A 27,029-nucleotide genomic window follows, 5' to 3' on the forward strand; every position below is an offset into this window, starting at 1 on the left:
GAATGTTACAGTTCAAGACAGTCTAATTAGAAAAAGACCAAAGACGGGCGGCTTTTTGAGAGGAGGTCTGCCAAGAATATGGCAAAGGTGAGCGATCCACAAAACCTCCAGAGTGTTGTAGATGAGACCAAAACAAATGAAAAGCATGTCAGCATAGACATCTTACACACAGAGGCAAGCATGATAGCAGAAGGGTGATGATATGGGCTTTTTTTTTTACCAGTCACAAGAACCAGACACCTTGTAAATCATTGTATAATTTGCGAACTCCTCTGCAAACCAAAGTTTACATTCGGAGTGAAAATGTGAGGTCATTCATCCGTCATCACAAACACAACAGAACGTCTGAAAAACAAAAGAATCACAACGCTGCAGGACCAGACTTCGCCCTAACTGAGGAAACTAAAGTCTGAGACGCGTATCGAACCGAAGCGATGCTGTTTAAAGAAGAAGAAATGAAAACTGATCCGAAAATGATGCGAGAAACTGAAAGCATTGCAGAAAAAAACAGTGATTTAAATTATTGGTGCTAAAAGGTGCTTCTATAAGTTAATGAATCGTGGGATTGTGCTCGGCTTTGCACAAACTCTCCCTTTTGGTTTCTGCTCTCTCCAATAACGGCAGTGGGGAATCTGCTGTGGCTCTGTGCACTGGAGGTTTAGATGCAAATAACTTTAGATCCCATCACTTTTACTCCGTCCTGATGTGGAAACCGCCCCCCGAAACTTCAGGGGGACGTTCTCATCACGACTGCGCGCTTTGAAAAATATGTCATGGGGAGATGACAAGAGCAGTTGTTGAGAACCCAATTTGGATTTTTAACAGTAATTCTGGGGCTTAATTAGAAGGAGGGAATGTGTAACGCGCATCCAGCTGTGACCGTGCAGCAGCATGCTATGATAAAATCTGTCTCTAACCCCGGCAATTAAACTCTCTCCTCAGGCCACTTCTGTTCAGACTGCCTGCGGCTAAGCACACGCCTCGTAATGCCCCAGCATATGGCAGGTGAAGTACTGTCTGCATCTCCACTCAGTAAGCAACACGTCTACATCGCGGGAGATGGTAAAACATAAAAAGTGAAAAAAAAAAAAAAAAGAGGGCTGCACTCCCCCCCTCACTCTCCTGAAACCGTAATGAACCCAGAAAGTCGTTGCTTTACTGGAAGTCGATGTGTTAAAATGTCTTTCCCAAAATCTTTTTTTTTTTTGCTTTACATTTAGAAAATTAAAACTCACTAGACTGTTTGGTGTTAGATGGTAGATGGTATTGATTCACATTACTTTCTGAGTAATGAAAACTCATTGCACCTGGCTTTTACAATCACGTTCAGGCATTTTAGTAGAACTATTTTTCAGTTTTTGTCCAATAAAACTCTGCTTTCACTCCATTATGCCTGTTTAATATGAGGCAACAGGGACTCGTCTTAAATGTCCTATTAGTCAGATGACAGGAGGTTAACTAGAAACTGTTCTGGTAATTACTTTATGGTGGCTGCTCCTCAGATTGTACTGTTTTCCTGTCTTTCACCACACTAGGGCTAAATATTTCCGGATTCAGGATATTTTGTTAGACAGTGGCTGTATTTATGAGCTATTTTTAACATACAGAAAACATACAGAAAGGCTTTGGCTGATGCATTTTGTCAAACACGACTCAATCTTTAGCCAAAGATGAAAGATTTGAATTCTGTGAGACACATTTAGTCAGTGCTGCATCCATTTGATAATAGGAATATATGAGTTAAAACTAATTGATTTCTACATTAAAGTTGCAAATGGAGCTAAACATCAAGTTCAATTTAACAGCAAACACCTAGCATGGTTCCAACATGTTTCCCCATTTTAACATTTCTAGAGGCAAACTCCTGAATGACCATATTTTTGATTTTTGAAGCATAATTCAAACTCTTGTAGCAGTTTTCTTTAAATGTTTGGCCAGGTTAAATTGACTGCATGCTCTAAACAAAGAAAAATCCCAGCTTGCAGCTTTCTGGACTTCAGCCCAAAGTATCTGGAAAGCAGGTGGACTGGCTGGATGGATGGGAAAACGATCGGACAGCTGGCTGTCAGAGATGATATTTAAAGAATGGGAATGAGAACGAAAATACAAAAATTATTTCCTAGCCCCCAAATTTTTTAAATTGAATTCTTGGTCTTTCTACACAGTGCAGGGACTCTGATATTTATCCAAGTATTGAAAATAGTCCAAACAAACCCAAACTTTGAAACTGCGAGCAGCCTGAGCACTTCATTTGGGAAATCTTTACTTGGCACTTTGAACTTGTGGCTTTCCTCTAAACTAAGATTTGACTGAGCTGCTCAGAGGGAAAAAAAAACTCCATTCCCAATCAGCCGCAATGCATTTGGTGATCTGAGTAGATTTGATGCGAGTTTCATAAGAACGAGCACTGAAACGATGGAGGCCATGCATATTCATGAGGTGTGACTCAGTTTGTTGCAGCAAGAAGAGCACAAAAACAACAGCATGTTGTTTTAATGCGGACAGAACATAATAATGAACCGTTGACCAATTAATGATAAAAGACATTTGAGTTTGAAACGTCCTTCTCCTGCAGGTCCTGTTCACGTCTCTCCAGTGTTTCCAGCGGAGACTTTCAGGTCCCACATAGATACAAATCTTTATTCAGCCAGCATCAGCTCCAGCTCAGATGGTATCTGGAGGCAATTTTGGCAACGGCTCCACTGATTTCCACCTGCTTTCTGCATGTGCGCATGTGAAAGCCACCCGGGGTCAGCTGCGCCGCTATCACCCACCGATCAGGCCTCGGAGGTCCCTGAATTCATCAACAGCAATCCTTCACGGGAGGATTTTAGCCACAATCAGCGCGACTCACAGGACGTCTGTAGTGTAACCTGACATTATGGGGATAATTTATGATCTAAAAAAAAAAAACACAATTCAGCCAAGCAGGCTGTTGTTGTTGTTCCGAGTCTTTGTTGACATTACAAAGACTTTGATGGATGCGTTTTGCTGTATTTTTTCTTGTCGTCTGCCGTTTCATATCAAGTAGTGATATGTATGTTGTGCCGTTCATTTAGAGAAACCAGCGGATGCTGCTGCAAATTAAACATAAGGAGGCCCTTTGTGCCAAGAAATTAATCGGTTTTCAATTTAAATCTGCTGGCAGTCGCTGGGAACACCTTTCCACTTTAAAGAAGAAAAAAAAAACTCATGAAAAGAAATTGACTTACTTCTTCAAAAATCAACAAAATGCCAAATGTGTTTTATTTACTTTTCATACTTTTTCATATTTCAGACCTAGAAAAACAACGTTTGCCCTTTAAATTGTCCTTCAGGGCAGAAGATAAACACTCAGCTGCATGTCTGAGTAACTTCCTTAAGATAAGGTGATGGGTCTCTTACCAGACAAGCTCATGTCTGGAAGCCTCGAGGGAGTAAGCGTCTGCATCAGGTCACATGAAACATGGCCGCCTGCCTCGCTCTCAGCTGGCGAGCCCAGGTTAGACAGCCTTCGGGGAACCTTGGAGAGAGATGCCGTTAGCAGACTGTCACAGGTTTAACACGAAAGCCAGCATGAGAGTAAACAGGAGAGCGCAAGTAAACAGATCTAGAACCAAAACCGAGCTGGAATGGTTTAGACATTTGCAGTTTTCTGGTCGGAGTTATTACACAACTTATATTAGTTTGAAAATCAGAAAAATGGTTGCAGATGTTGGAATTCGCTGAATCTAATTCCGTCCGGAAAAAAGTTTTATGGCGTTATCAGACCAAAGATTGAGAAGACAAATGTTTTGGAGGAGACAATGAGAGGCTTTCTAATTTTAGACATCAACTGGCATGGTGGTGGCAGGATCATGCTGAGGGTTTGTTTCACTGCCAGTGGTGTTGGTGCATTGCAAAAAAAAAAAAAAAAATGGATGAAATAATGAAGGGCTTCCTCCAACACCAGCATTTAAACTACATTTGAAATGAGCAAGTAAACATGAAGTTTCTGGGTTTTGCTGACCTTCACTGTCGCATTTCAGGTTTAGAAAATATTGGAATAAAGATGACGAGTGCCTTTAAAAAAAAATAAAAATAACAGTACTGTATGTAATTATTCCTCAAGTGAATGTAACATTTCTGGCTGGAGCTGCACCTCTCACAGAGCTGTAAAGGAGCACAAGTTAAGACGGAAAGAGACATAAAATCAAACTGAGTATTTTCTCAAACGTGGTACGGCATAAAAGAAGCAAAGGGCAGGATAAATAGTTACCTTTGGTTTGGGAAAACATCTTTCATCTGCATCTTCAAAGCGATCCTTATCTGACATGAGCTCCTGCTAATAAATTCAACAAACCCGTTTCAATTTGATTCCAAGCGTCTCCAGCTTTGCTGAAACATACATTTAGATTAGACAAAGTTTTCGTTTGTGCTTGCTTTATTTATTTTTTTAATCCCTTTGTGTCTAATTGACAAGACGGTTTCAACGTGACACCATTTAAAACGGAAGGCACCTTGTTATTTATTTTTTTCTTTCTTTCAAATTTAAAACAATCTCCATAAACCTAAAAGTAGAAAAATAAAAGTTGTGTCCTCTCTCTGTGGTTTGATTGTGAGAACTGATCTGTACGTATTCCTGGTTTCAGAGAACTTCTCCGACTCTCCTCCTCAGTCAGTGAAGTGTGAGCCTCCGTCGATCCTCTGCAGGCAGCGGTTTGAACGCTTCTGTCCTGCTACGAGCGCTGACAGCTCAGAGCTTGAAGCTTTCCGTCTCCACTCCAGTAATCTCAGATCGCAGAGCCGATACCAGGGTTTTGCTCGTCGTCGCCACACGCCGCTCTCAGGTCAGCTCCAAAGGCAGATGCTGCTCATGGCCTGGCAGGTGGAAACGCTCTCAGCTGGAGAAAGGTAGATCTTGCCGCTGGGGCAGACGCACACCTCGTACACGGCCTGCTTCCTGAAGGGCTCGCCGGCGGACGCGGCGTAGAGGCCGAGCGGGAGGTTTTCCAGCCGAATGCTGTCGGCGTCAAGGAGAATCTGGAGGAGAAAAACTGGAAGTCAAACAAATCAGTCGACGTGTCCTGGTGCGATGTGCAACCGCCGGAAACCGATTCTTCAATACCTGTCAGAGCAAACTGAATGTGAAAGACAGCAGCCCTGCTCAGATGAGAATAAAGCAGGAAGCAGGTCTTTACTTTTACACATAACCGTTTGCAGCAGGCATAATTCTCACTTTCATATTAGCTGATTGTCACTGAAAGTAAACATCCACAGTTGTTTCTTTAATCACTTATTGTCACTCAATTGTCTTTATTCTGCTTCTTCACAAAAACAGTGGAATTTTCTCTTAGCAGGTTGGCTTTTTAAATACAGAAAAGTTCTGACTTGTATGTTTCTGTACCAGATGCAACAATCAGCCTACGAATGACCAAAACAACCACAGAGCAAACTGAGAAGTTGAGCTGAGACGCTTGTCCTCCACTGTGCAGCTGCAAATCCCAACAATCCTCCTGGAGGTACAAACACTTCAATTACCTCCAAACACAAGTTTCCAAATGTCTCTGTGTGTTAGAGCCCCACTAATGAAACAAAACAGTAAAAAAAAATAGCTTTCATATTCTTTAGAGGAGTCAGGCCTCATGTGTGGAACCTGTCTACACCAGACTACAAGGAAAGGTGTTTGGATGGACGGACAAATGAGCAATCTAAAGAACCATCTAAAGACAGACGGATGAATGATTTGATGGACAGATGATGGTGAGATATAAGGACAAGATACATTACTTCTTCCAGCACGTCTTTGGATGTGCTGGAGAAGACGATATGCTCCCTACATGCCAACCGCAGAGAAAGACGATCCAAGTAAAACAGAAAACCGTAACTTGAGATGCTCTCACCTCTCCCTCTGTGGCTTCCAGCTGCAGATCCTTTCTGCTGCCGATCTTCAGCGTCCCCGTGGCTGCGCTCACTTCCACGCCTCTCGGAGCCTCCATGGTCAGGGTTCTCGTGGGCGACTCCAACCTTAAAAGGATCGTTTCAGCCAGATGTTAAAAGTTGCTAAACTCAATCAATTGGTCGGTGCGATTCAATAAATGGAAAAATTCAAACTATACTTTGAATTCTCTTCCATGTTTACACACCATTGCGTGTAATTCGCATTTTATTGGCCGTTGAGCTCAGTCAACTTTAATACAAGGCAGAGAAACGTTAATAAATTTGAGCAAAAATATAAAGGCAAGTTGTTGATACTGCTCCTTACTTTCTATATATTTTTGTAGAATTCTGCTGCTGTTCATGTAAAAGTGCCGCAGCACATCAGTCCAAACCAAACCAGCCCCCCTGCACCCCGAGCCCTGTGAGGCACACAGACCAAGCAGCTGATTTTTGACTTTCAGCATCACTGAGGCCAACGTAATTTGCATCTTTCCTCCATGGGCCGTTTGTTTACACGCAGACAGATAAGTGTGAGCGCCAATCGATGTGAATATCTGTTTTCATAACTCATAACTGTTGCAAATTGATTTTCTCCCCCCACATCTTGCCTAAATCTCTTTTCAATAAATTTTAAATGGGATGCTTTAAGCAGCCCTGTTGAATTTGTTTGAATCTCTGCAGCTGCTTAATGTGGCCCACATTTTAGAATATCATAAAAAAAATAAAATAAAAAAAAAGGCTATAGAGATTTGAGGAAAGATTTAAAATAAACAAATCTCCTCTCCCCTGAAGCACATCCATGTTTTTCCTGTCTCTTTTTTCCTTTCTTTGGGAGCTAAAATAATGTTTGAGCGAGTCACATTTTAATAATTTCTCCAGACTCCGGCGATGATCCATGGCCTGGACGGCGGAGTCATTAAAACACTCATTTACAACACTCTGCACTGAGCCGCGCCGTTAGAAATTAGTGGTGTGTGATGCGTGTGTGTGAGACATTTTCACTCCATTCAAAGCAGTTCAATCATCACCCGCTGCCTCCACACACACACACACACGCGGGCCAACTCTTCCACAAGACAAAGTGTTCAATTTCCAAGAGTGCTTGTTTCAAACACAGTCCAGCACAAAGCATTAAATGAATTAATTTTTTCTTCTCTACCAAATGCCTCGGCTTTATGGCCATCGAAGGCTCTCTATCTACATCACCATGTGTGATTATGGCGCCCTAAGGTCACATTCCACCTTAATGCTGCCCGATAAAACCAGACAGGTTTAAAGAGAGGTCATTTAAATGCATCCATCTCTGATCAAGAGTTACAATACATATGTTAAATGAAGTCATTTTAACCCTTATTATTAGTGGCATTATGTTAAAAGACACATTTGAACTCATTTGTAAAACCTAGAATCTAAACATCTTGGAAATGAACAGTATTCATACATTTAGAATTATTTTGTAGGACCTTCCAAGATAAGACTTCAGATCAGAATATTTTTATAGATCAATATATTGATCTATGGAAACAAAGGACAAGATTCGCCTTTGTCACTGGAGATCATATTTTTATGAACAGAACAATTTTTTACACAATATGGCATTTACTTTGGTTCTTAACAGGATTGAGAAAAAAAAAGTCACCTTGTGTGCATCTCTGGTCTGGAAACTAAACTGCCACAAAGTGGGCTTCCAGCTTTGGTTACCATGGTGATCGATCCAGGTGAGACAGCTTTGCGATGCTGAAAATGCCAAACTGAACCTGAAGGCACCCTGCCATACAGCCAGTCATGCTCCACTATAATTTACACCTCTCCCAGAGTAAATTTGCACACATTACCTCTTACATCAAACGTGCAAAATACAAACAAGGATGGAGCCGAGTAGCAAGGATTAAAAACCGCACTCTGGATTGGTCTAATCTTGTAAAGGCTATAACTACTGCCCTGTACAAAGCTGCGCGCTCCCAAGCAGAAGTTTTCAGCCTGCAGTCACGAAGCAGATCTATGCATTAAATAAAATAAATTACTCTCGTAGCTTTAACACCCAGACACAGTAAGCTTGGCAGGGCCAGAAAACAAAACCCTGGGGTGTAGATGATGAAGTATGAAGTATGAGACGTTTCCATTTTTATCACCGTGATATAACGCTCACCGAGCGTTACTCACCAGTGACTGTCGAGGACCTGAAACGCAAGAATGCATGATCTAAATCTGCAACACGTTTTTCTCTGGAGAGAAACATCCCTTTCTGGTGTCACAGGGTAAAATTTGCCTTTCACAAAACAAAACCAAAAAAAAAAGGTACTTTGACAAATGTTGGAAATTTTTGCTCTTAAAATGCTGGTTTTTTTATGCATGTGGTTCCAGCTGCACGTAATGCAACATGACGAGCTGCTCTTACAGCACAAGTACCAGGACTCGGCCGCAATAAAATACAACTCGTTCAGTTTAAGAGCCGAACCCAGATATTTGCCTTCAGCGTCTAAAAAGAATTTATTCTTCCCTCTCCGACATTAAACCGGATTAAACCTTTTCCTATTTAATAATAAGCGAGATATTTTTCTTACTCATTTTTAACTTTCTTTAAACTCAAATGTTTGAATACGATTTCTCAGTATTTTGAAGAAGAGCTTAGATTTCTTCAGATGTTAATGTGTTCCTATGATGAAAATTGCAGGCCTCTCCATTCTGGAAATGTCAGCAGGGAATCAATTACTTTCATTAGTGTGTCTAAATTGCTCATCACCACCTGATTTAGCATGTATGTATTTATAGGAAAATCGTCTTCACAGTTTGCTGCAAAATCCCATTACTCCGTTACTAAGGAACTGCATGTTATTCTGGAACAGAGGTTTATTAAGTTTTTTTTTAATTATTATTATAAAACTGCCAATTATACACCAGCTTGAGAAAATTGGCAGAAGAATATGGGTCGCACATTTTCAAGCCACCACAGCTCTGCAAATATTGGCTTCTTAAGCTAAGGAGCCGGTGACCTTAATTTTCCATTATGTGCCTTTGCAGAAGAGTAGGACAGCTATTTTGTTTTGAAATGTTGCAATGCCTTATACCTCTCAGATCATTAGGCTGACTGATGAGGCCATTGGTTACCTGAAAGAAAGAGTAAATTACCTTCATACAGAAGAGCTCATTATGTTCAGGATGTTTCAGGGCTTCTGGCTCCTTCTACAAAACTTAAGATATAAAAAGTCCTTATAAAGGATGACTTATGGGGCATTTTAAGTCAGGAGGACTGTTTATGACAGATTCTCTCATTATCCAAGAAACCTAAACAACCTGCATGCAAGTTGACCTTTACATCAACAAAAAGGTCAGCAAACATTGTGAGAGGGGGGGAGAAAAAAGTGCTGATTATTATGGTTGATAAAAATTAGAACAGGGAGTTGCAGAGACAGAGTCAAGAAAAGAATGTTTTAAACAACTCTATATTTTCCTTCTAAGAGGCTAGACTCTTCTTAAAAAAAAAAATTAAAAAAAATCTTGGTCATCAGTTCTTCTGCAGATCTTGATAAAGGTTTTCTTTGGTCACTGGCTGCTTTTTTCTTTCTTTTTACTAATCTGCTCAAAATATTGTGGGATATTAGCTTATAAAAAAATTAGTTTACATCTAAAGGACAAAAATGACATACCAGTGCTGAGCCCTCCTCACCCTCCCAAAAAAAAAAAAAAAAAAAAAACTAAAGCTGCAAATAAAAATTACCTGAAAGTAACATCTAACACCAAGTAGTAAAAGCCTGTAAATGCAAAGAATGAGATGCGTCATCAGCTTTCTAGGAATCCATCTTTTTGTGTCAGACTGCATTATAGGCTACGTGCCATTATTCAGTTTCGAGTAAAGAAAAGGGAAATGAATAAAATTCTGATTTAAATGGGCTCTTTGCCAAGCTGTCCATGTAAAGACAAAACACTGGTTCACCCCTTGACTCTGAGCCTTCAGCCTCTTTTCACAAAACATTTCAGTCATACGCAAAGACGAGCCGCCTTTGAGCGCCCTCTGGTCAATTGTAAGGTGAAGACAGTGATATCATTAAGTTTACAAAAACCCAGCCAGCAATACGGGACCACAGTCGTGTGTCGTCGATGTCGGCACTAGACAAAACCTACATCAGGAGTTTCTGCAGGTCTTTCTTTTCCAAAAGACAATGGCGGACAAACTCGGGGTAGTGATCCGATTATTGGCAGAGCAAGTGCTTCAAATTTAAATGATAAATCTCAGTGTTTTACTTTTATTACTGGAAAAATATTCCCGTCTTTTAGACACTAATCCTGCCAGTGGATAGTAGCAAAGACCAAATATCATCATGAACTCTAAATTTGAAAAACTGAAGGATGTGATTTCCTTTGGCCAAGGAAAACTTGAGGTACACTTGCTTGCAGAATGTTTTGTTAAAATAAAGAAAAAGAGAAAGGTCTACAATGGATTTTAATTTAAAAAGGTAAATTACATGTTTATCCTCAGTAAACAATTTAACATTTGAATTGAAATCAATGGATAATAACTTATGTTGGCTACTTGCAGCTCTTGATCCTGAAGGCACAATCACCTCTACGCCGTCTTCCTACCATCTCTACAGTACAAACATTACTTTTCTTGTAATGTCATACAACAAAGCAGGAACTTAAATCCAAAACGGTATACCCTGCCTCTGTTCAGTACTAGCCTTCACACAATTAAATATTTAACAATAATTTCCACATCTTAGTGTGGAAATTTTCTGAGAATTTGAATCCCAAAATATAATATAACCACGACTCGATTTCAGCACAGGAAAGATTACTTCCAACTCAATTTGAAGGACAGAGTCTCATCCGAACTTTTATCATCTTTTAGGGACAATTATTTTGTCAGTCATCTATAAAAGTAGGACGTCAAGCAAATCAAGCGATGACAGGATGCATTAAACCCTCACACGGTGATTGGTAAGAGAGAGATTTGAATTTCTATCATTTCAGCCCCTCAGTAATCCTCAGCACCATTATCAAGCCCACAAATTTAATATCAAAGACACATTATCCAACTCCTCATGTGCGTTTAACGGTAGTACAGCTCGGCAGATAACTTTTCTTAGCCTTGCAAAAGAGATAAAAGTCAACTCTGCACAAAGATGAAGCAGAAACTATAAAATGACTCCGACCGTTCAGCGTATCGTCAGAGCAAAGATCAGACACTTCAGTACCAACGATCTCACTCTAATGATTACTCCTGCTGACAGATAACAAGTGTGGCAGCAAACAAGATGTGATACTAATATTTAATCTTCTGAGAAATGCAAACTTTATTTCATAGCCTAAATACAAATGTATATATATAAAAAAAAGACATTATTACAGCCAGAACTGGGAGAAGTTAAACTATTCCAAAACAGTAGGAGAGCAGTGTGAAGAAATGTTGCAGCCCTTGTCATCTTTGTCTTTGTAATGAACTTGTCAAACTCGTGTGGAAACGGCAGCAACGTCCTGAAAACTGCTTGGATCAATCAAAGAGCTGCAAAATGCATTTTCACCCTAAATGGAGGAGACTTGCTGCAGTCAAGTGATATATTTGGAAGGAACAGACATATTGTTGTGGACCGAGCAGTTTTCATTTTATTGCAATTTATAAATGCGGCTGTGTGAAGCACTTGGTAAGGTAAGGTAATTTTATTTATATAGCACATTTTCAGCAACAAGGCAATTCAAAGTGCTTTATATTAATTAAAAGGAAATACAAACGAAATAAACCAGAGGAAAGACAAAAAGAAGAAAGAGCTAAATCCTTTTCTGGGTTAAAAGTAATATAAACTAAGCAGTGACTGTTCCTGTCGAGTATTTCTGGATTCCAAGTTCGTAGTTGTTCTAATTCTGATTCCATTTCTGGGCTGTATAATATTGATCTAAATAGTGCATACTCCACAATTTCTAATATTACTAATGAACTGAAATAACCCTTTTCTGGGTTAAATAGGGAGTACTCCACCGCTTCCAACAAACTAAAACAAAAAAGAGGAAAGGACACATTAGGGCAAATGACAACATTCAGACAAAACGATGGGCAAAAAAGAGACATGAGTGAAGGCAGCGACGTCACAGGGCCATGAATCCAGGTGGTAGTAGACAGTGTCAAACCTGTAATAGGCAACCGTTTTGTATTTTCATCATTGTGGATTTAAGATTATTCTACCTTTTTTCTACTTTGCCAATACATCAAAACTGCAATATACTAGCAATCAATATGCAGGGCGTAGATAAGCTTCATCACCAAAGAAACTGTAAACAAAAATAATTACACACCAAATGCTGATCTAAACAAAAAAAACTAACTATCAATATAAACTTCAATTGAATGTGATGACATACAGAAATGTTTTTTGAAAACTTGTTTTAATTTCATAATCTAAAGAAATGCATCTATTTGAAGGGCATATTATTGGTTAAAATTGCATTTCATGACATAGTGTGCAACTAAAACACGTGATTTATGTACAAAGATTATTAGTCCTTCTCTTAGCCAATAGAAATACATAAACTTGGCAAAATTTAGTTGTAAATAAACAAACTTTACTTTTTAAAGTTTAATAAATGTGAACAAGCTCCCAGAGTGTGAACCTGGTTCAGAAGGGTTATTATAGCATCCCATTTCCTTAGTGCCAGCATCTGTAACCAAGGATCAGCCCACTAATGGATGGATGAAGGTAATGATTGAATTTTTAAACAGCTTTCTTGTATGTATTTTGTTCCAGCTCCAAATGACAGGAAAAACACATCGTATTGCAGCAGTGATCTTACAATGTATGTTTAGTTCATTTAGGATAGATGCAAAACAGTTTATTTTATGATTCATATTAGTGACTCACCAATATGAAAATCCGACAGGAATAAATGACCATTTACAGTCCTTGTCATATGACCAAACACATACAGGGCCAGTCCCCTCCCTCCCCCATGCAGAAATAAAAACAAAAACCTAAGCCCATTTTTACTTATGGGAGTAAGTAAAAATGCAATAACATTGGCTTGTTTGTCTTTTAAAATGAGACAAACTTTGGCCAATACCGATACATGTGGATCCCTACTTTGCCTCATCGTAACGCAAGATAGTGGCAGCAACAGAGCTGTGTGGGTTACCATTTAAACAGACACACAAAAACATCACAGCTATACAATGCCGTCTGCAGTGTCCTTGCCATTGTTGTATTCAGGAAATAGTTGAATTTGTGCAACACAAACTTGGAAATGGAGACACACGACTGGTAGCAAAGAGCATTTTCAGACTAAAATAAAACCTCTTGACATACAGTGCAGCTATATCACCTTGATTTCATGTGTGAAGACTGTTTAAAATAAATCCCGTTTTGTGCGACTGCTGAATGTTTAATAGTCAACCTCTCTTTCTGACCTGAAAGTTTTAATACTTTCAGATTCCATTTTTTCCTAAACCTCTTGCAGCTCACGTGTTCCTCGTTTTCTCCCCCCTGTTATCTATACTCTTATAGGGTGCAGCTGCAAGAGATGAAAACAACATTTGTACAGCAACTTTAAAACATTTTTGAGATGCATGATTAAATGTCAGCCGGATTACCAAAGTTATTGAGATGGCAACAAACAGAGATGGGGCTGAGTGCCAGTGTGCACACATTCACTGCTGAGGTGGGTGAGCAGGTGCTTCAAAGAGATGGAAGATCTCAGGTGAGTTTCTTTGATTTTGCCTTTGCTCTATCCTCTCCTCGGTTATCATTGGCTGGCAGGAAAATAAAACGCATCCCAAACAGATTGATCTTTCTTTTAAAGATGAGGAATATGATGACAAGGATGTGAGCCAACACAGATGGCATTAGATTCAAATGAACATCTAGTCATGTCGTCCTTTTAAGCAGAGAAAGGTTTAGAATCCGCAAACCTAACTTGTGTACTAGCATTTTCAAACTCTTCAGAGCTCGCAGTTTAAAGTCTTACATGAGCAGGAGAAAACTGAAAAATAGTGGCAAAGAACATTTGGCGTTGGTGTGTGGACTTTAATTTTTCCTTACTTTTAAAGAGTTGTTCTGTGTGATGTTGTCATGCTGACGAATTAGAGGTACAGGTGTAATCAATCTAAAGCCTTTTCCAGTTTATGATTTATGCCTTGCTTTGCCGTCATTAGTATGAGGGACTGCAGACTTTCTGCAACTTGAGGACAACTCAGTCTGAGGGCCAAGTTATTCTAGGAAACAGCAGCTGGTCTAAATGAGCACAGCTTAAATCACCGTTTGCTTTGTTAGTGACTAGAGAGTCGGAGGGCGGTAAGAGACTAACCGTGCAATACAGTATTTAAAAACAGAAAAGCTTATTCCTATTGCTGCTAAAACATGTATTATGCTAACAATGTTTACTGTTATTTTGATTTCTTTGCATCTCTAGCTTGTTTATTGCAAAAAAAAGTCATCCATCCTGCTGAGTTAGAAAAAGCTACGGTAGGTTTCTTTGAGTCAGCTGACTGGCAGTGCACATTGACAGGTTGGGGAGGTGCTGCTCTGCTTGACTTCATGCTTTAAACAGCTGCAGAAAAATATTGTTACTCTGCCACTCAATAAAATGACATTAAGCAGCAGGAAGACTGTAGTAAAAATATGGACGATTTTGAAATAGTTGTTTAAAAACTTATCCAGCAGATAATATGGCTCCACAGTTTATTGCAAATGTATTGCTGCAGAATTTGTATGCACAATATTTATATCACAGAGAAATTGTAAATAATATGAGAGGTTATCATATTCACAAACCCTAGCTGTTCACAGAATGCTGTCTCCAAATACTTTAAATGGGAAATCGAGTGGAAGGAAAACATGCAGAAAAAGGAACTGGAATAAATCCAACTTTGAGAGGATTGTGAAGCAAAAATGCATTCAAAGGTTTAAGGCAGATTCATAACGCCATCACCTGACGTTGTTCAGTGAATTAACAACTTCTCTTCATGTCAAAGTAAATTTCATATTTCCCAGAGTCTGGAGGAAAAGTAGTGAGGCAGAGAATCCAAGTTGTTTGAAGTTCTTTTTATAGCTTTGAGACTCAGTGATGACTTGGGAACCCATGACATCTGCTGGTGCTTGCTGCCAGTCACCATAAAGATGTGTTTGGTCATTTAAAATCATCTGGGCGTTCCCATCCCGGGTGAAGGGAACCAGTGACAAATGACTAAGGTGTGAGTTGATTCATCACACAGAAACATTGCAATGTGTCCAGATAACAAAAACTCCTCCTAACCTCAGTTTTGTTAATTAAGTTTATGCTCATTAATTTTTATTATTCATTTATTCACATAGCATTAAAATTCCAGTTGCTTCCACAGCATGTTGGCTTTGCATTGTGCATTTATGTAAATGAATTTATAACCTCCTGGGTTTTTTTTGTAGACATTTAATATTTTGGTTTAATACTCAGTTTTTACTGATTCTAAAAAAAAAAAAATCTATTATATCCCAAGTAATGAGAGCAGTTTGGCCTTGTTGTAATTATTCTCTTCAGCTTTTGTGCACAGTCCAATTACTGAATGAATTGGCCAGTGCACAAAAGCCTCGTTAGACTTAAATTCATGTCATTAATAGCCTTTAATATCCAGTTTGACTTGCGCTGCTTTTCAAATGCTTCTGTAAAGGAAAATGTGTGTCTGTACGGTTCCAGAAAATGCATTTAATTCAAAGAAAAGCAGAATAATAGACAGTACGGCTAGTCGAATTTGAAAGTGTTTTCAGTGATTCATTATTGGAAAAAGATGGTAATTTTTACCTTCCAGTGTATTTTTACATTCTTGGAAAAATATTTAAGTTCTTTTTCAAGTAACTAAATAGTGTTACGAATGTTTGTGATAGAAAAAAAAGTAAAGAGTTGTGTTTCCCCTCTTGTGTTGGCCGTGTCCTGCTTTACTGCCCCTCGTTGAGACTGCGATCACTTTGCAGATGGTCACCCCCGAGCTGAGCCCGTCTCTCTCTCTCTCTCTCTCTCTCTCTCTCTCTCTCTCTCTCTCTCTCTCTCTCTCTCTCTCTCTCTCTCTCTCTCTCTCTCTGTGTGTGTGTGTGTGTGTGTGTGTGTGTGTGTGTGGATGTGTGTGTGGCTTGAAAATGAAAACCATCAGTATTCCTCTCACTCCGGAGGAATTAGCTGCCAGAACAGTGCTTTTTCTGTCAACTTTGATCCTAGCTCTCCTCTCCGGACCAGTAAGGTAGACAACAAACTGCACTCCTGATAGCTCGTTAATGGAGCGACGAGGGGCTCGCAGCCTCAGGCAGAGTTCGGTGGGGATCACATGCACAAGGGGAGAGAAGGAGTGCAGCACATAGCTCAACCTTTCACACTTTCCCAATGTTTTCTCACTGCTTTAATCAATTCCTGTCTGCCATATAGAAAAACTAATAAATTAGCTCGCCCTTCGGCTGTGAAATTAATATAGTGGTCAAATCCAGTTGTTGTAGTAACCAGTAGATGCCCGAGTCTACAATATGGTGTTTGAGATAATGATAGTGGTGACTAATGGTTCCTGTCAGACTTTTTTTTTTTTTTCTTCAAAAGCCTGGCCATCGACTTTGAAATGCCACAGAGCATTAATCTTTGATATTTAAGAATCTTAATTTTAATTTAACAGGATATTAACAGATGACATTAAGCTTTAATGACACCAAACATCAACTCACCTCAGATCCTCAGACGTCGGTGCCTGGAGCAGCGGAGTCTCCACCGAGTGTCCAAACACGGCACCTTCAGAACCTGCCGATGAAATTTAATCTTAGAATTTAATTCAGAAAATGTGGCTGTTTTTGCAGAGCTTAGTTTTGCTTTACCAGGTTTAGGCCTTTCAAAAGATACCAAAAGCTGGCTATATTGTTTAGACCAGGGGTGTCAAACTCCAGTCCTGAAGGGCCGCTGTCCTGCAGTTTTTAGATGTGCCACAGGTACAAAACACCTGAATCAAATGGCTTAATTACCTCCTCAGTTCTCCAGAGCCTTGCTAATTACTTAATTATTCTATTCAGGTGTGGTGCAGCAGAGGCACTTCTAAAAGTTGCAGGACACCGGCCCTCGAGGACTGGAGTTTGACACCCCTGGTTTAGACCATCACCTTTCAATTTTATTATGTTTAACTGAATATAGAGCATAAACTTGGAGGCAACTAAAATTGGATCTCTGTCCCATGTTCCCGTTGTGTAAATGAAGTCACAGAGGGTGGAGAGTGTTCTGGTTGCAAGTCTGAAATCTGTGGGATTTGCACTTTGCTCTATATTTCTATTTTATGCTTTAAAAAAATAGATATTTTGCAGTATTTTACAGCAACTGGTTCAATTAAATCACAACCATCAGAATTCGATCTTATTGCATAAATAAGAAAATCTGACTTTCAACTAAAACAGAAATTACCATTGTTTCTGATATCAAACTAGTAATGAATGCATCTCTCTGCAGGGATGACAGGACAAAAACCTTAATTTGTAGTGGTAAATTGTCTCCCTAAAGTGCAGGATGTAGTAGAAGAAGATTCAACAGAGGCATCTTGTCAGTGACATAATGACTTTGCTCCATTGTGCACTTCTGATTGCACAAAAAATGAATCTGTGTAAAGAACAAGTCCTTGCACTGTGATGCAAGATGCCCAAAATATCTTTGTGAGCATACACCAAAATAGTTTTCACATTTACATTTAAAGTAGCTGTAAAATGTTGTCAACTGATTTATCAGGTTTGAGAAGTTTGAAGAAAGAATAGTGTCCAAAATATCTAATTTCTACTCAAAGAATCCAATAATTTTTTTTAATTCAAAGAAAGGGCATAATTGCTTCTCGTTTGAAATTCAGGTGAGACAGCTTCAAAGTTTACCTGTGACAGTAAACTTTTCTGTTGTCATTGTGACTTCTTCCCCATCTGCAGAGAACAGGAGTCTGCCACCATCGCTGCTTCGCACCTCCAGCCTCTGACACTGAGCCTCCACACCTTCAGGACCTACACACCGAAAAATGAATATTTTAACTCTGTGTGATAGCAAACTACACTTTTATCTTTATGTGCTGATTGTACTTCAACAGTAAAGTTTGTAGTTTACCGTTGAAGTAAACTACAAAAAAGAACAATTTCTTTTACATTAATTACAATTTTTAAAATTTTTCAAACCTGTTCCAGCAAGATAATGGCCCAAAAAAGTACATCAAAACTTGTTTTGAAATGATTAAACAGAGAATATGAAACTCCAAAGCACTGATCCCAACCTCATTGAAATGTAATGTATACCTAAAAGCAGAATAAGCAGAGAAATGCAATCACTGAAATGGATTTTGTACAACAAAAATTCTGAAATATGTAGCCACAATAAATCCAAAAGCTTGATAAACTGTGTAGCTGAGGTGCAACTCACCAAGGAACATTTTAATCAAATAAATGGGTACAAAAAATGCATATATTTGAAGCTGTATCTATGGTTACTGTGACATTTATGTTCATAATAAGAACAGGAGGTAATAGACTATATAATTTTACAATATTTACACAAATCAGTAAATAACTCTGCTCATATCACCTTGTCTCCTGTTCTTCAGAGTTTTACATTCTTCCAGATGTGGATGAATATATTTCTAATGGCTACATTGTTGTACCATCAACTGGCCTTCAGAGGGGGAAAAATGGCTCTGATTTTTAAAGAAAGGTCAAGCTTGACCACAATGTGTCATATCAACAGTCTTATCAAATTAGCATCAACGTTCTACTTATGTTGACAAAGATCAATAGCTATTAATGTTAAGAAGCAGGTCATTTGTTCTCCAGTGGTCATTAATCACTGTAATTGGTAATTTGGTCGTTGAGGCTGACTGATGGTTGAACTTAATGGTAAGATGAATCTACTGCCCTTTCAATAAGTGGCTTAGGGGTTATTATTTGTAAAGAAAAAAGAGAATTATGCAACAAACTAAAAGGGAGACTTCTGATTAAAAATGCTAATAAGAAATGGACACCAAGAAATCTGTGTTTAACCTCAATCTGAAACTTAAACAGCGAATCGGTTTTTTTAATCAGTGAAAACAATTATTAATCGCTTTCAGATCATGCAGAACACAATATTTGGTGAGGAAGCATTTACTGTGGCTGGGAGTCAATAAGTCAGCTCTTTCATTACCAATGAGGTGTTTAAAACTGAAGCCACAGAAGCACAGAGCCCCAAGAAGCTCTTTAGAAAGGAAACTGCAATTTTCTACCACGTGTAGACACATATCGGAGGTTCCTTCAGACTCACTGAGTACACTATAGTTGGTCTGTTTTATCATTTTCAGCTTTCAAACTGTCATACAACATACTCAATTTCAACATGTTTGCAACTTTTTCTAAAATCTCAAAGTTAAAGTGATGATCTACATTTTATGGGAGATACAGACAAAAGTGCTGTTTCTGTAGAACTAGAAACTTAAACCGCTAAGCTAGTCATCAATATAAAGTACAAAATAAAAATAAAAATGTTACCATAACTCTGTTCTTTTCAGCTGCATTAAAGCTTTACAAAAATTGGATATAAGAAATGGCCACAAAATTCTGATCAATACATTTCTTATTAAAATAAATCCATATTCAATAAATTAGGATATATCTTCTAACAAGACTCGTTTTTCAGATTAAAGGTACATTTAAACAGGAATAATGCATACTCTTCATCAAGACCACTTTTCTGGATTAAAAATCAGTTTTGCCAGTTTGCTGTAACATCTTAATCAAAGAAGTTTAATATTGGGTTTTCATTAGCTATATATAAAAAAAATCACGAACAAAAAATGAATAAATAATGGGTTTCAGTTGGTGAATCGAGTTACTGAAATAAATGTACATTTTAACATTAATTCCAACTCATTGAACACGACTATGTTAATATTCAGTCAGGTCCTGCTGGAATAATAATTAGCTGAAACTGGAAACTCACCCACTGTAAGCTGACCGGTCAACTGGCCTTGGTGGTTTCTGGCATTCAGTGTTACATTCTTTTCTGACCGCAAGACCAACAAACTGTCCTGGATGGGCATAAAATGGAGACAACACAAAATGTATTTATTTTAAAGCACTTGAAACGAAGTAAAAGTAGCAATTAGAGTGAACACGATATAAAACAAATGTTTAAAGTCACTTGAAGTGTACGATAAAAACGTCTCACACTCAGACTCTCTTAGATTTTGAGGTCTCAAGACATAAGAAGCTGGTGGGGGAGCCAAAGATGTGACAAGTGTAGGCGTCTACGTCTTTTAACTAAAGACTCTTAAGATGCAGACCTGTTCTGCTGCCTGGCAGCTTTGTATTTAGTAATTTTCTGGCTTTTTGACATTTGAATGATGGCACATTTCTGTGTCACTGTGTGAATACTGATCAGCCTCCGAGTCCAGGCAGCTATTTTATCCCAGGCATTTCTGCAAAAAGCAGCTCACAGTGCAGGGAATAATTTCAGGTTGTGAGATTTTGTTTTGCAAAATTGTCTTTTTTAACCACTTTTATAGATCGCCAGTGTGCATGAAATAGAGAATAAGACAGCAAAAATGATTTGCATTTTGACTTAGTATTCATGTTAGTGAAACTGAAGGTGTGTAACCATATTTGTGTATGTTAAAAGATGCACAATAATTAGAAATATCATTGCAGTCTGCTCTTTTGTTAATCATTCGAGAGTTGGTGGATGGATATGCTTAACTCAGCAACATTGTTTAAATGTCTTTGTTGTCTGAAAAGACTGTTTAATTGAAAGTCAAAATCTTTGATACCATTGAGATTTGATGATATTGTCAAGACAAAAATTGATTTATGTAAAAAAACAGACAGATCCGAAAGCTCATTGACAGAGCGACTAATTTTACTCTGGTTTCCAAACAACATGTGAAGGTTATTCTAATCGATTTTCAAGCATCTGCAGGCAGCAAAGCAAACAGCAACACAAAAGCCTGTCACAGTATCATAAAAAAATGTTACAATTTCACCACAGAGACTAGACAGAGAGTCTACTGCAAAAGGACATATAAACCACGGTGGCAAAGAGAAAATGGAACAAATCGGTTGGAAACTCCTCAGAGAGTGTACAAAAATGTTTTTCACAGCATATAACTTAAATTAGATAATCAGCATTCGATTCAGATTTCATTCAAGGCGTCTCACATTGATGGACTCCAACCAGGGGCTAAAACAAGTTGTGATAAGGAAATGATCATTTTCAGAAATTAAACCGGTACGAGTCTAATCTATTTATATTCCTGTTTATTTGTCTTTAATGTTCCTTTACATATTGAATAAACTCATACAGTTACAAAGCTTAGACTTTCAATTTGATGGAGGTCTTTTTTCTTAAACGGTGCAGTAGGTTCCGTTTAAAAAAAGACTGAAAAAAACTAAGTTATAAATTAAGTCCACTTATTATGACAATGAAAAGCCTTTTGTGAAAGGGAGCAAACATGAAAATGAGTATTTTATCATGCAATTAATTGATGTGCTGCTTATTGTGACAGGCCCAATTAATACCAATACATTCATTAAGATATTTAAAATAAAATCTATATATTTAATCTGATTTTGAAGCACAAACTTATAAAGATGTGTTCAGTTTACTTGGAGTTCTTATTGGAGAGTATTTCTTTTTGTTCTATTCTTCAAGGAGTTCTTTCTTTATTTCCATAAATATGATTTGGACTAACGCGAGAAATTTTACATATTTTAACTGAAAGCTCACAACAAAAGGAAATGCACTGACCTTTGGCATAAATTAGCATAAAGAAAATATGTTGGTGTATTTGAAACTCTGCTCAGCTTTTTGACGATAAGACTTATTCTGACTTTAGAGGAAACGTGGAGGGATTTTAAAACACCGGCATCCTTGCAATTTGACAAAATTCACCTCTTTATCCCTGGATTCACAGTTCCAAATATTGCTACCTGATGCTATGCAAGGTGTGAGAAAAAGTTTAGCAAATGCTAAACTTATATGGCAGCCCTAAAGGTTCATCTAATGGTGTCCTAGGGGTGCTAATTATTGCCCCAAGTGTGCTATTATCTCAGCTTTGTGCTGCATAAAACTTTGCAAAGGTCATTTGGTTCATGTTTATTATCTGCTTGCTTCTTTAATAAAAAAAAAAACAAGATTCGATACAAACAACTTTACCAAAGGAGTGCAGCATCATAAAGAAATTAGCATTCTTGATTTATGGTGCTCCTTTAAAGAGTTTATAGGCCTTAAACGGTTTCCCCAGGGGCTTTGTTGGAGAGGTTCTTGCTCTTCCAAGCTCTAAGATCACATAAAAGCATCTTCAGTCACCGTTTCTGTTCCAGAAGGTCAACTTGGGATCAAAGAGAAAGCACATAAATGGGGAGAGTAGGTGCACAGCGACTGAATCAGACTGAGAATTTACTTGAGCAAAGGATGCTTCCCCGCATATAAACAACAACATCTCAGCCAAAAGCAAAAGTGTGGCACGCCACTTCAAGAAGTCAGTTTAAAGGAAAGCAGTTGCATGCGACGCTGCTAATTCAGACAGTGAGCATTAAATTAAACGCAGAGATTCAAAGGGGAGAAAGATTGCCACTCAGGATTTAGCAGCATTAATTTGTGCAGAAATTCATTTGTATTTTAATTATTTTCTGTCAAAACAAAAACATTTCCTATTTTTACAAGGATTGTTTACGTTTTAATTTCCTCATTTAAATCACTTTTGTACCCAGGATGCAAACACACAGTGGGTAAAATAAACATGTAAACTGCTCAACAGTTTACATGTTTCTTATGAGGTAACTGAAATAATTCACAACAGAAGTGGGTGTAATAGTTTGCAGATTACATCAAAATCTCTCATTCATGAAGAAACTTAAATGCTGAACTTGGGTTTAATTCTGACTCGTTCTTCCACACAAACCATCTTTGACTCTGGAAGGTTTTGAAGATAATTTCTCTGCAATCTTATCTTAAGTCCTTTCCATAGATTTTGTTCAGTTGGATACAAGTCAGACGGCTGACTTGGCTTTTCCAGCCATGTTACATGATGAAGTGATGTCTTTGGAATTTATTGACACTCAGATTCTTATAAAGAACGTCCCAGTACATTTCTCCGTATAGCGTCTGCCAGTACCATATGCTGTAAGACAGCCCACAACATGATGTTTCACCTGTTAGCACTGTGTTTGTAGGCTAATGATTCTTCCTTCCAACAGACCAGACAACATTCTCCCAGTAATTCTATAGCTTGTCCAAATCTACTACAGCAAACTTTATACAACTAAACATGCTTCATCTTCAGCAGTGGAGACCTGCGCAGTGATTTTGGCCATTACAGTAGAGTGCATTACTTTCACCTTTCATTTCTATGTTTTTTTTTAAGCTCTATGCGAGTGCACCCTTTCACTCCTGTACAGGCTTGTTTGATTATTCTTCTGAATCCCGTCAGAAATCCAACAAGCGGCACTAAGCCACAGCCATTTTATAGTGAAATTTTCTTCCTTTTACTTTTGGATTATGTTTCCAATACCACTCACTGGAACATTAAGAAGTTTAGAAATGAAGTGCTATTTGTAATGACAAGCCTTTATGTAGGCCGTTAGTTTTTATTAAATAAGCCAATAAACTGATTCTTCATTTGTGGAGTAGGTTGCTTTGATTTCTTCGTGAGTGAGGATAACTTTGGTTTTGGCTGACATTTGATTGGAATTTTATGTCAATGACCCCATTAAAATGATTCAAACCGAGATGAGCGTTGATGTGTTCAATACTTATGTCACTCACTTTCTCTGCAGCCTAATATAAAACTCTTCCTTGCAGTGAAACGTAACGGTGTTAGCCAGCTCAAGAATGAAGGCTTTTCAGCTTGGAGTCTTTAACAATCCTGTATTTTAAACCGTCTTTTCCAGCAGGAAAATTAGGAATACAGCTCACCGTCTTTCTCTGACAGCCATCAAGCAAGCAAGGCAAGAATGACTGAAGTAGAAAAGGTTGATACCTTTGCAGGGAACCTGCAGCTGTTCACAGATCAGTCAGACTCTCTAGAGCCAATAATAAGAGCTAGCAACTTGAACATCACAAACTTGATCAACTATTTGGGTAAAGTGTTGCCTCATTTTACCATTTTTAAAAACAATAATCTGGCTTTAATACAATGAAGTTATTTATAAACTCGCCTGTATTTTAAATTGCAATTAAAGTTTGTTGGAGAAAGGGATGACTAAAATATGTTTTTATTTCAGGCAATGAACATAAAAATCAAACCTAAAAATAGAAATATTTCATATGTGCATAGTGAATAAAACTGCAACGTTAAAATATTAAAAATGCCTGGATCTTTGCAGCTGCCTTCCTAATAAAAGTTTTAAAAAAATATAAAAAAAATAAAAAAAATCTCCTGACTGGAGAAATTCAAGCAGAAGTGTTTAATTGTAACATGGCACCAATACGCAAGTACAGAACATTCCGTTTTTCCCCTTTAGCTTCAACTAGGAGGGTTTATAAGGTGCAGCTCAATTAAAAGTTTAAACTTTATAGACATTCAATTTAGCATAAATTGTGCCACGACTGAAATCTACACACCTGTTAATTAAAACTAAAATGGCAATGAACACAAACGCAACCAGTCTGCAAAATAGTGTTTTTCAAAGAAGTATTTCATATTTTGTCACATCCTAATCACAAACATCGATGTATTTTCTTGGGGTTTAACATGATAGACCAACACAAAGTGGTGCATCATTATACAGAGATTTTCAATATGCTACTTCACTCTAGTTTTTCATATTCCTTAAAGACAGTTTTTGAGGTTTTCTCCACCTTGTTTTGTTCTGTCACGTAAAATCCTAATAAAATTCATTAAAGTTTGTGGTTGTAATGTGAAAAACCTCAAGTGTTAATACCTTTGCAGGGCATTCCATCATAAAAGCTCTTGAAATCTCATTTTCTTTGTGAAATGCTTTTGCATAAACATTGCTAGGCTGAAACAAAGGGAAAGCTACTTGCTCTGAGATTGGTAACTAAATCTAGTCAACTAAGACTTGTCTTCTATCCTCTTTACTCAAATGTTTAAGGAAAAATTTGTTGAGTAGCTTCAAGAATTGTTTCTTACTTGGTTTATTTTTGGATATTAAAAGATCTTAAAATTTCAAATCATAAAGTTTCACTTGATTTTTGGTAATTAACTTCATTGAGAAGTCATAAAAACATCTTCAAACATGACAGAAAAAACACAGGCTTTTAGAGATGACATCATTTTCTGTTTTGTTCATCTTCATGTTGATGCACCAACACAGCTGAACACAGATTTTGTATTTCAGTTATGGAAATACTTAAAAATGTAACTAAACAATTAAAATGTAAGACAACATAATGTCTTAAAAAGTGTTTGTAGAGGACAGTTTAAAATTTAATTGTAATTTAAAAATTTGATGTTCAGAAATAATTAGAACGCCACATTTATTCTCACCTAAAAGAAAAACAAAAACTAAAATTACACACAGGTGTACCAAAACAATATTTGCTGTAAATTCATAAAAGCTTGAGCATGAAGGAGGAAATGTCATGATCTGGGAATATTTTACTGCAGAAGAACTTTGACAGCTCAAAAATCTGGAGGCTGCAGGTTGGTATTTTACATTTCTTTTACACTGCACAGCTATGTTCCCTGCCGCTTTTGCTATTGGTTTTCTATTTCAAGGAAGATTATCACAGTAAAACAAATCAGTGAATTGATCTCTTCGGTGTAATTGACCCGAGTTACTCATTGAGTTTCTTGCGCAAATGCCTGCCAGTGGAAGATAAGAGGGCAACTCAGAGCATCGTTTGTAAAAGAAGACAGTAAAAATGCCCGCAGGTTGTTCTGCAACAGGAGCAGACCTCTGGGACTGCCCTCTAAACGTTAGGTGGAGGTTGCGCTCTCATTCGTTACTAAAAATATAAACGAGCAAGTCATTTGACTCAAACTGGCATAATCTGACTCATTTCTAACTCTGCTCTGGCAAATTGGACCCACGACTGAGCAACTTCCCCAATCGACGTTCCTAAAATTCAAATTAGCAGGGAAGCCCCTGCTTCCAGAGCTTGAAATTGCTTGCAGCGCCATGCCTAATCACTGAAAAGGAGGATGATCCAACAGAGAGTCTGATTTGCGTGGGAGCAGGAAATGTGGATCAACTTTTATGTGGAAACTGAGCTGGATATTCTTACTAAGCATCAAAGAAGAAAAAAAAGTGGGGAGTAGGAACTGGAAGCAAAAGGATTTACTGCAGGGGCTTGATTGGAAATCCAGCAAGCAGCTTCATGTCCACCCCCCATTCTATAGTTCCTATAGTGTCCTGGTGATGGGAGGAGGGGCGTCTGCTGGAGGACGGCAGGACGTGAGTGGACAAAGGTGAGGAGAATGTCTCAACATAAGCCAACTTCAAAGGGCTACTTGATTTGGCCTTTGCTGACCATGGATTGATTGAAATTCATCCACTCTAAAACACCAAACGATCAATGCCCGTCTTCAGCTTCGGGAAAAGTCTTTTCATGTTCGTTTCAGAGACGCGATTAAAGAGATCTTCACATTGGTGAGTAATGACAGCTACTTACCCTTCTGGACCGGATCTCGCTCACATACAGAGGCATCTGAAACTCGCCGACTCCCTCCAGGTGAAGGCCGTCCTGGTTCAGCTGCAGGTTTCCCATCCCGTCCTGAAATACAACATCGGGATGGGCTGTGCTGATTGTACAGTTTTGATTCAAACAATCACAGCTTTGTAGAAAGCAACTGCATTATGATTGAGAACAGAGTGGCACATTTTTAAAGCTTGATGCAAACATTTTTATGTTTTATTGTTGGCAGATTTAGTAGTGATAACATTAATCCATAAATGTATGGACAAGAGGCATAGATAGCTGAAATATGACCATTATTTTCCATTTCAAAAGAAAAAATAAGAAAGATCAGGTAGTTGAGGTTGAAAATGTTAATTTTGAACAGAAACTCTTCTTGTTGCACCTTCTCAGTGCAACCAATGTAAAAACTGTTGTACTGTGAGGAAGAACAGCAATGTTTTTAGCAGGTTCAAGTATTTTTCTTGGGTTCAAGCCTCTGTGACTCCTGGATTATCTTCAAACATGTTGACCAATTTTCTTTCATTTGAGGGTAACAGACCAAGTCTTCATCCAGA

The 27,029-nt window shown here is 38.1% G+C and overlaps 1 protein-coding gene across 2 annotated transcripts in view; it reads right to left on the bottom strand.

Annotated features, from left to right (window-relative positions):
- Nucleotides 1-4,221: 4,221 nt before the first annotated feature.
- The window catches only part of LOC103480654 (zeta-sarcoglycan-like), a 40,930-nt gene continuing 18,122 nt past the window's right edge, over nucleotides 4,222-27,029 (bottom strand). The window contains exons 3-8 of one of the 2 annotated variants that reach the window (XM_017310606.2): nucleotides 26,449-26,550; nucleotides 19,816-19,903; nucleotides 17,736-17,858; nucleotides 16,560-16,632; nucleotides 5,862-5,985; nucleotides 4,222-5,015 (exon numbers count right to left, since the gene is read on the bottom strand). In XM_017310606.2, coding sequence (XP_017166095.2) covers nucleotides 4,833-5,015; nucleotides 5,862-5,985; nucleotides 16,560-16,632; nucleotides 17,736-17,858; nucleotides 19,816-19,903; nucleotides 26,449-26,550 — 693 coding nt within the window. In that variant the 3' untranslated portion in view covers nucleotides 4,222-4,832. The remainder of the gene's footprint in view (nucleotides 5,016-5,861; nucleotides 5,986-16,559; nucleotides 16,633-17,735; nucleotides 17,859-19,815; nucleotides 19,904-26,448; nucleotides 26,551-27,029) is intronic. The other variant, XM_008435682.3, reaches the window with a different exon arrangement.

Source organism: Poecilia reticulata, chromosome 18 (assembly GCF_904066995.2).
Source record: "Poecilia reticulata chromosome 18, P_reticulata-male-v2, whole genome shotgun sequence".
In the NCBI taxonomy this organism is placed as follows: domain Eukaryota; kingdom Metazoa; phylum Chordata; class Actinopteri; order Cyprinodontiformes; family Poeciliidae; genus Poecilia; species Poecilia reticulata.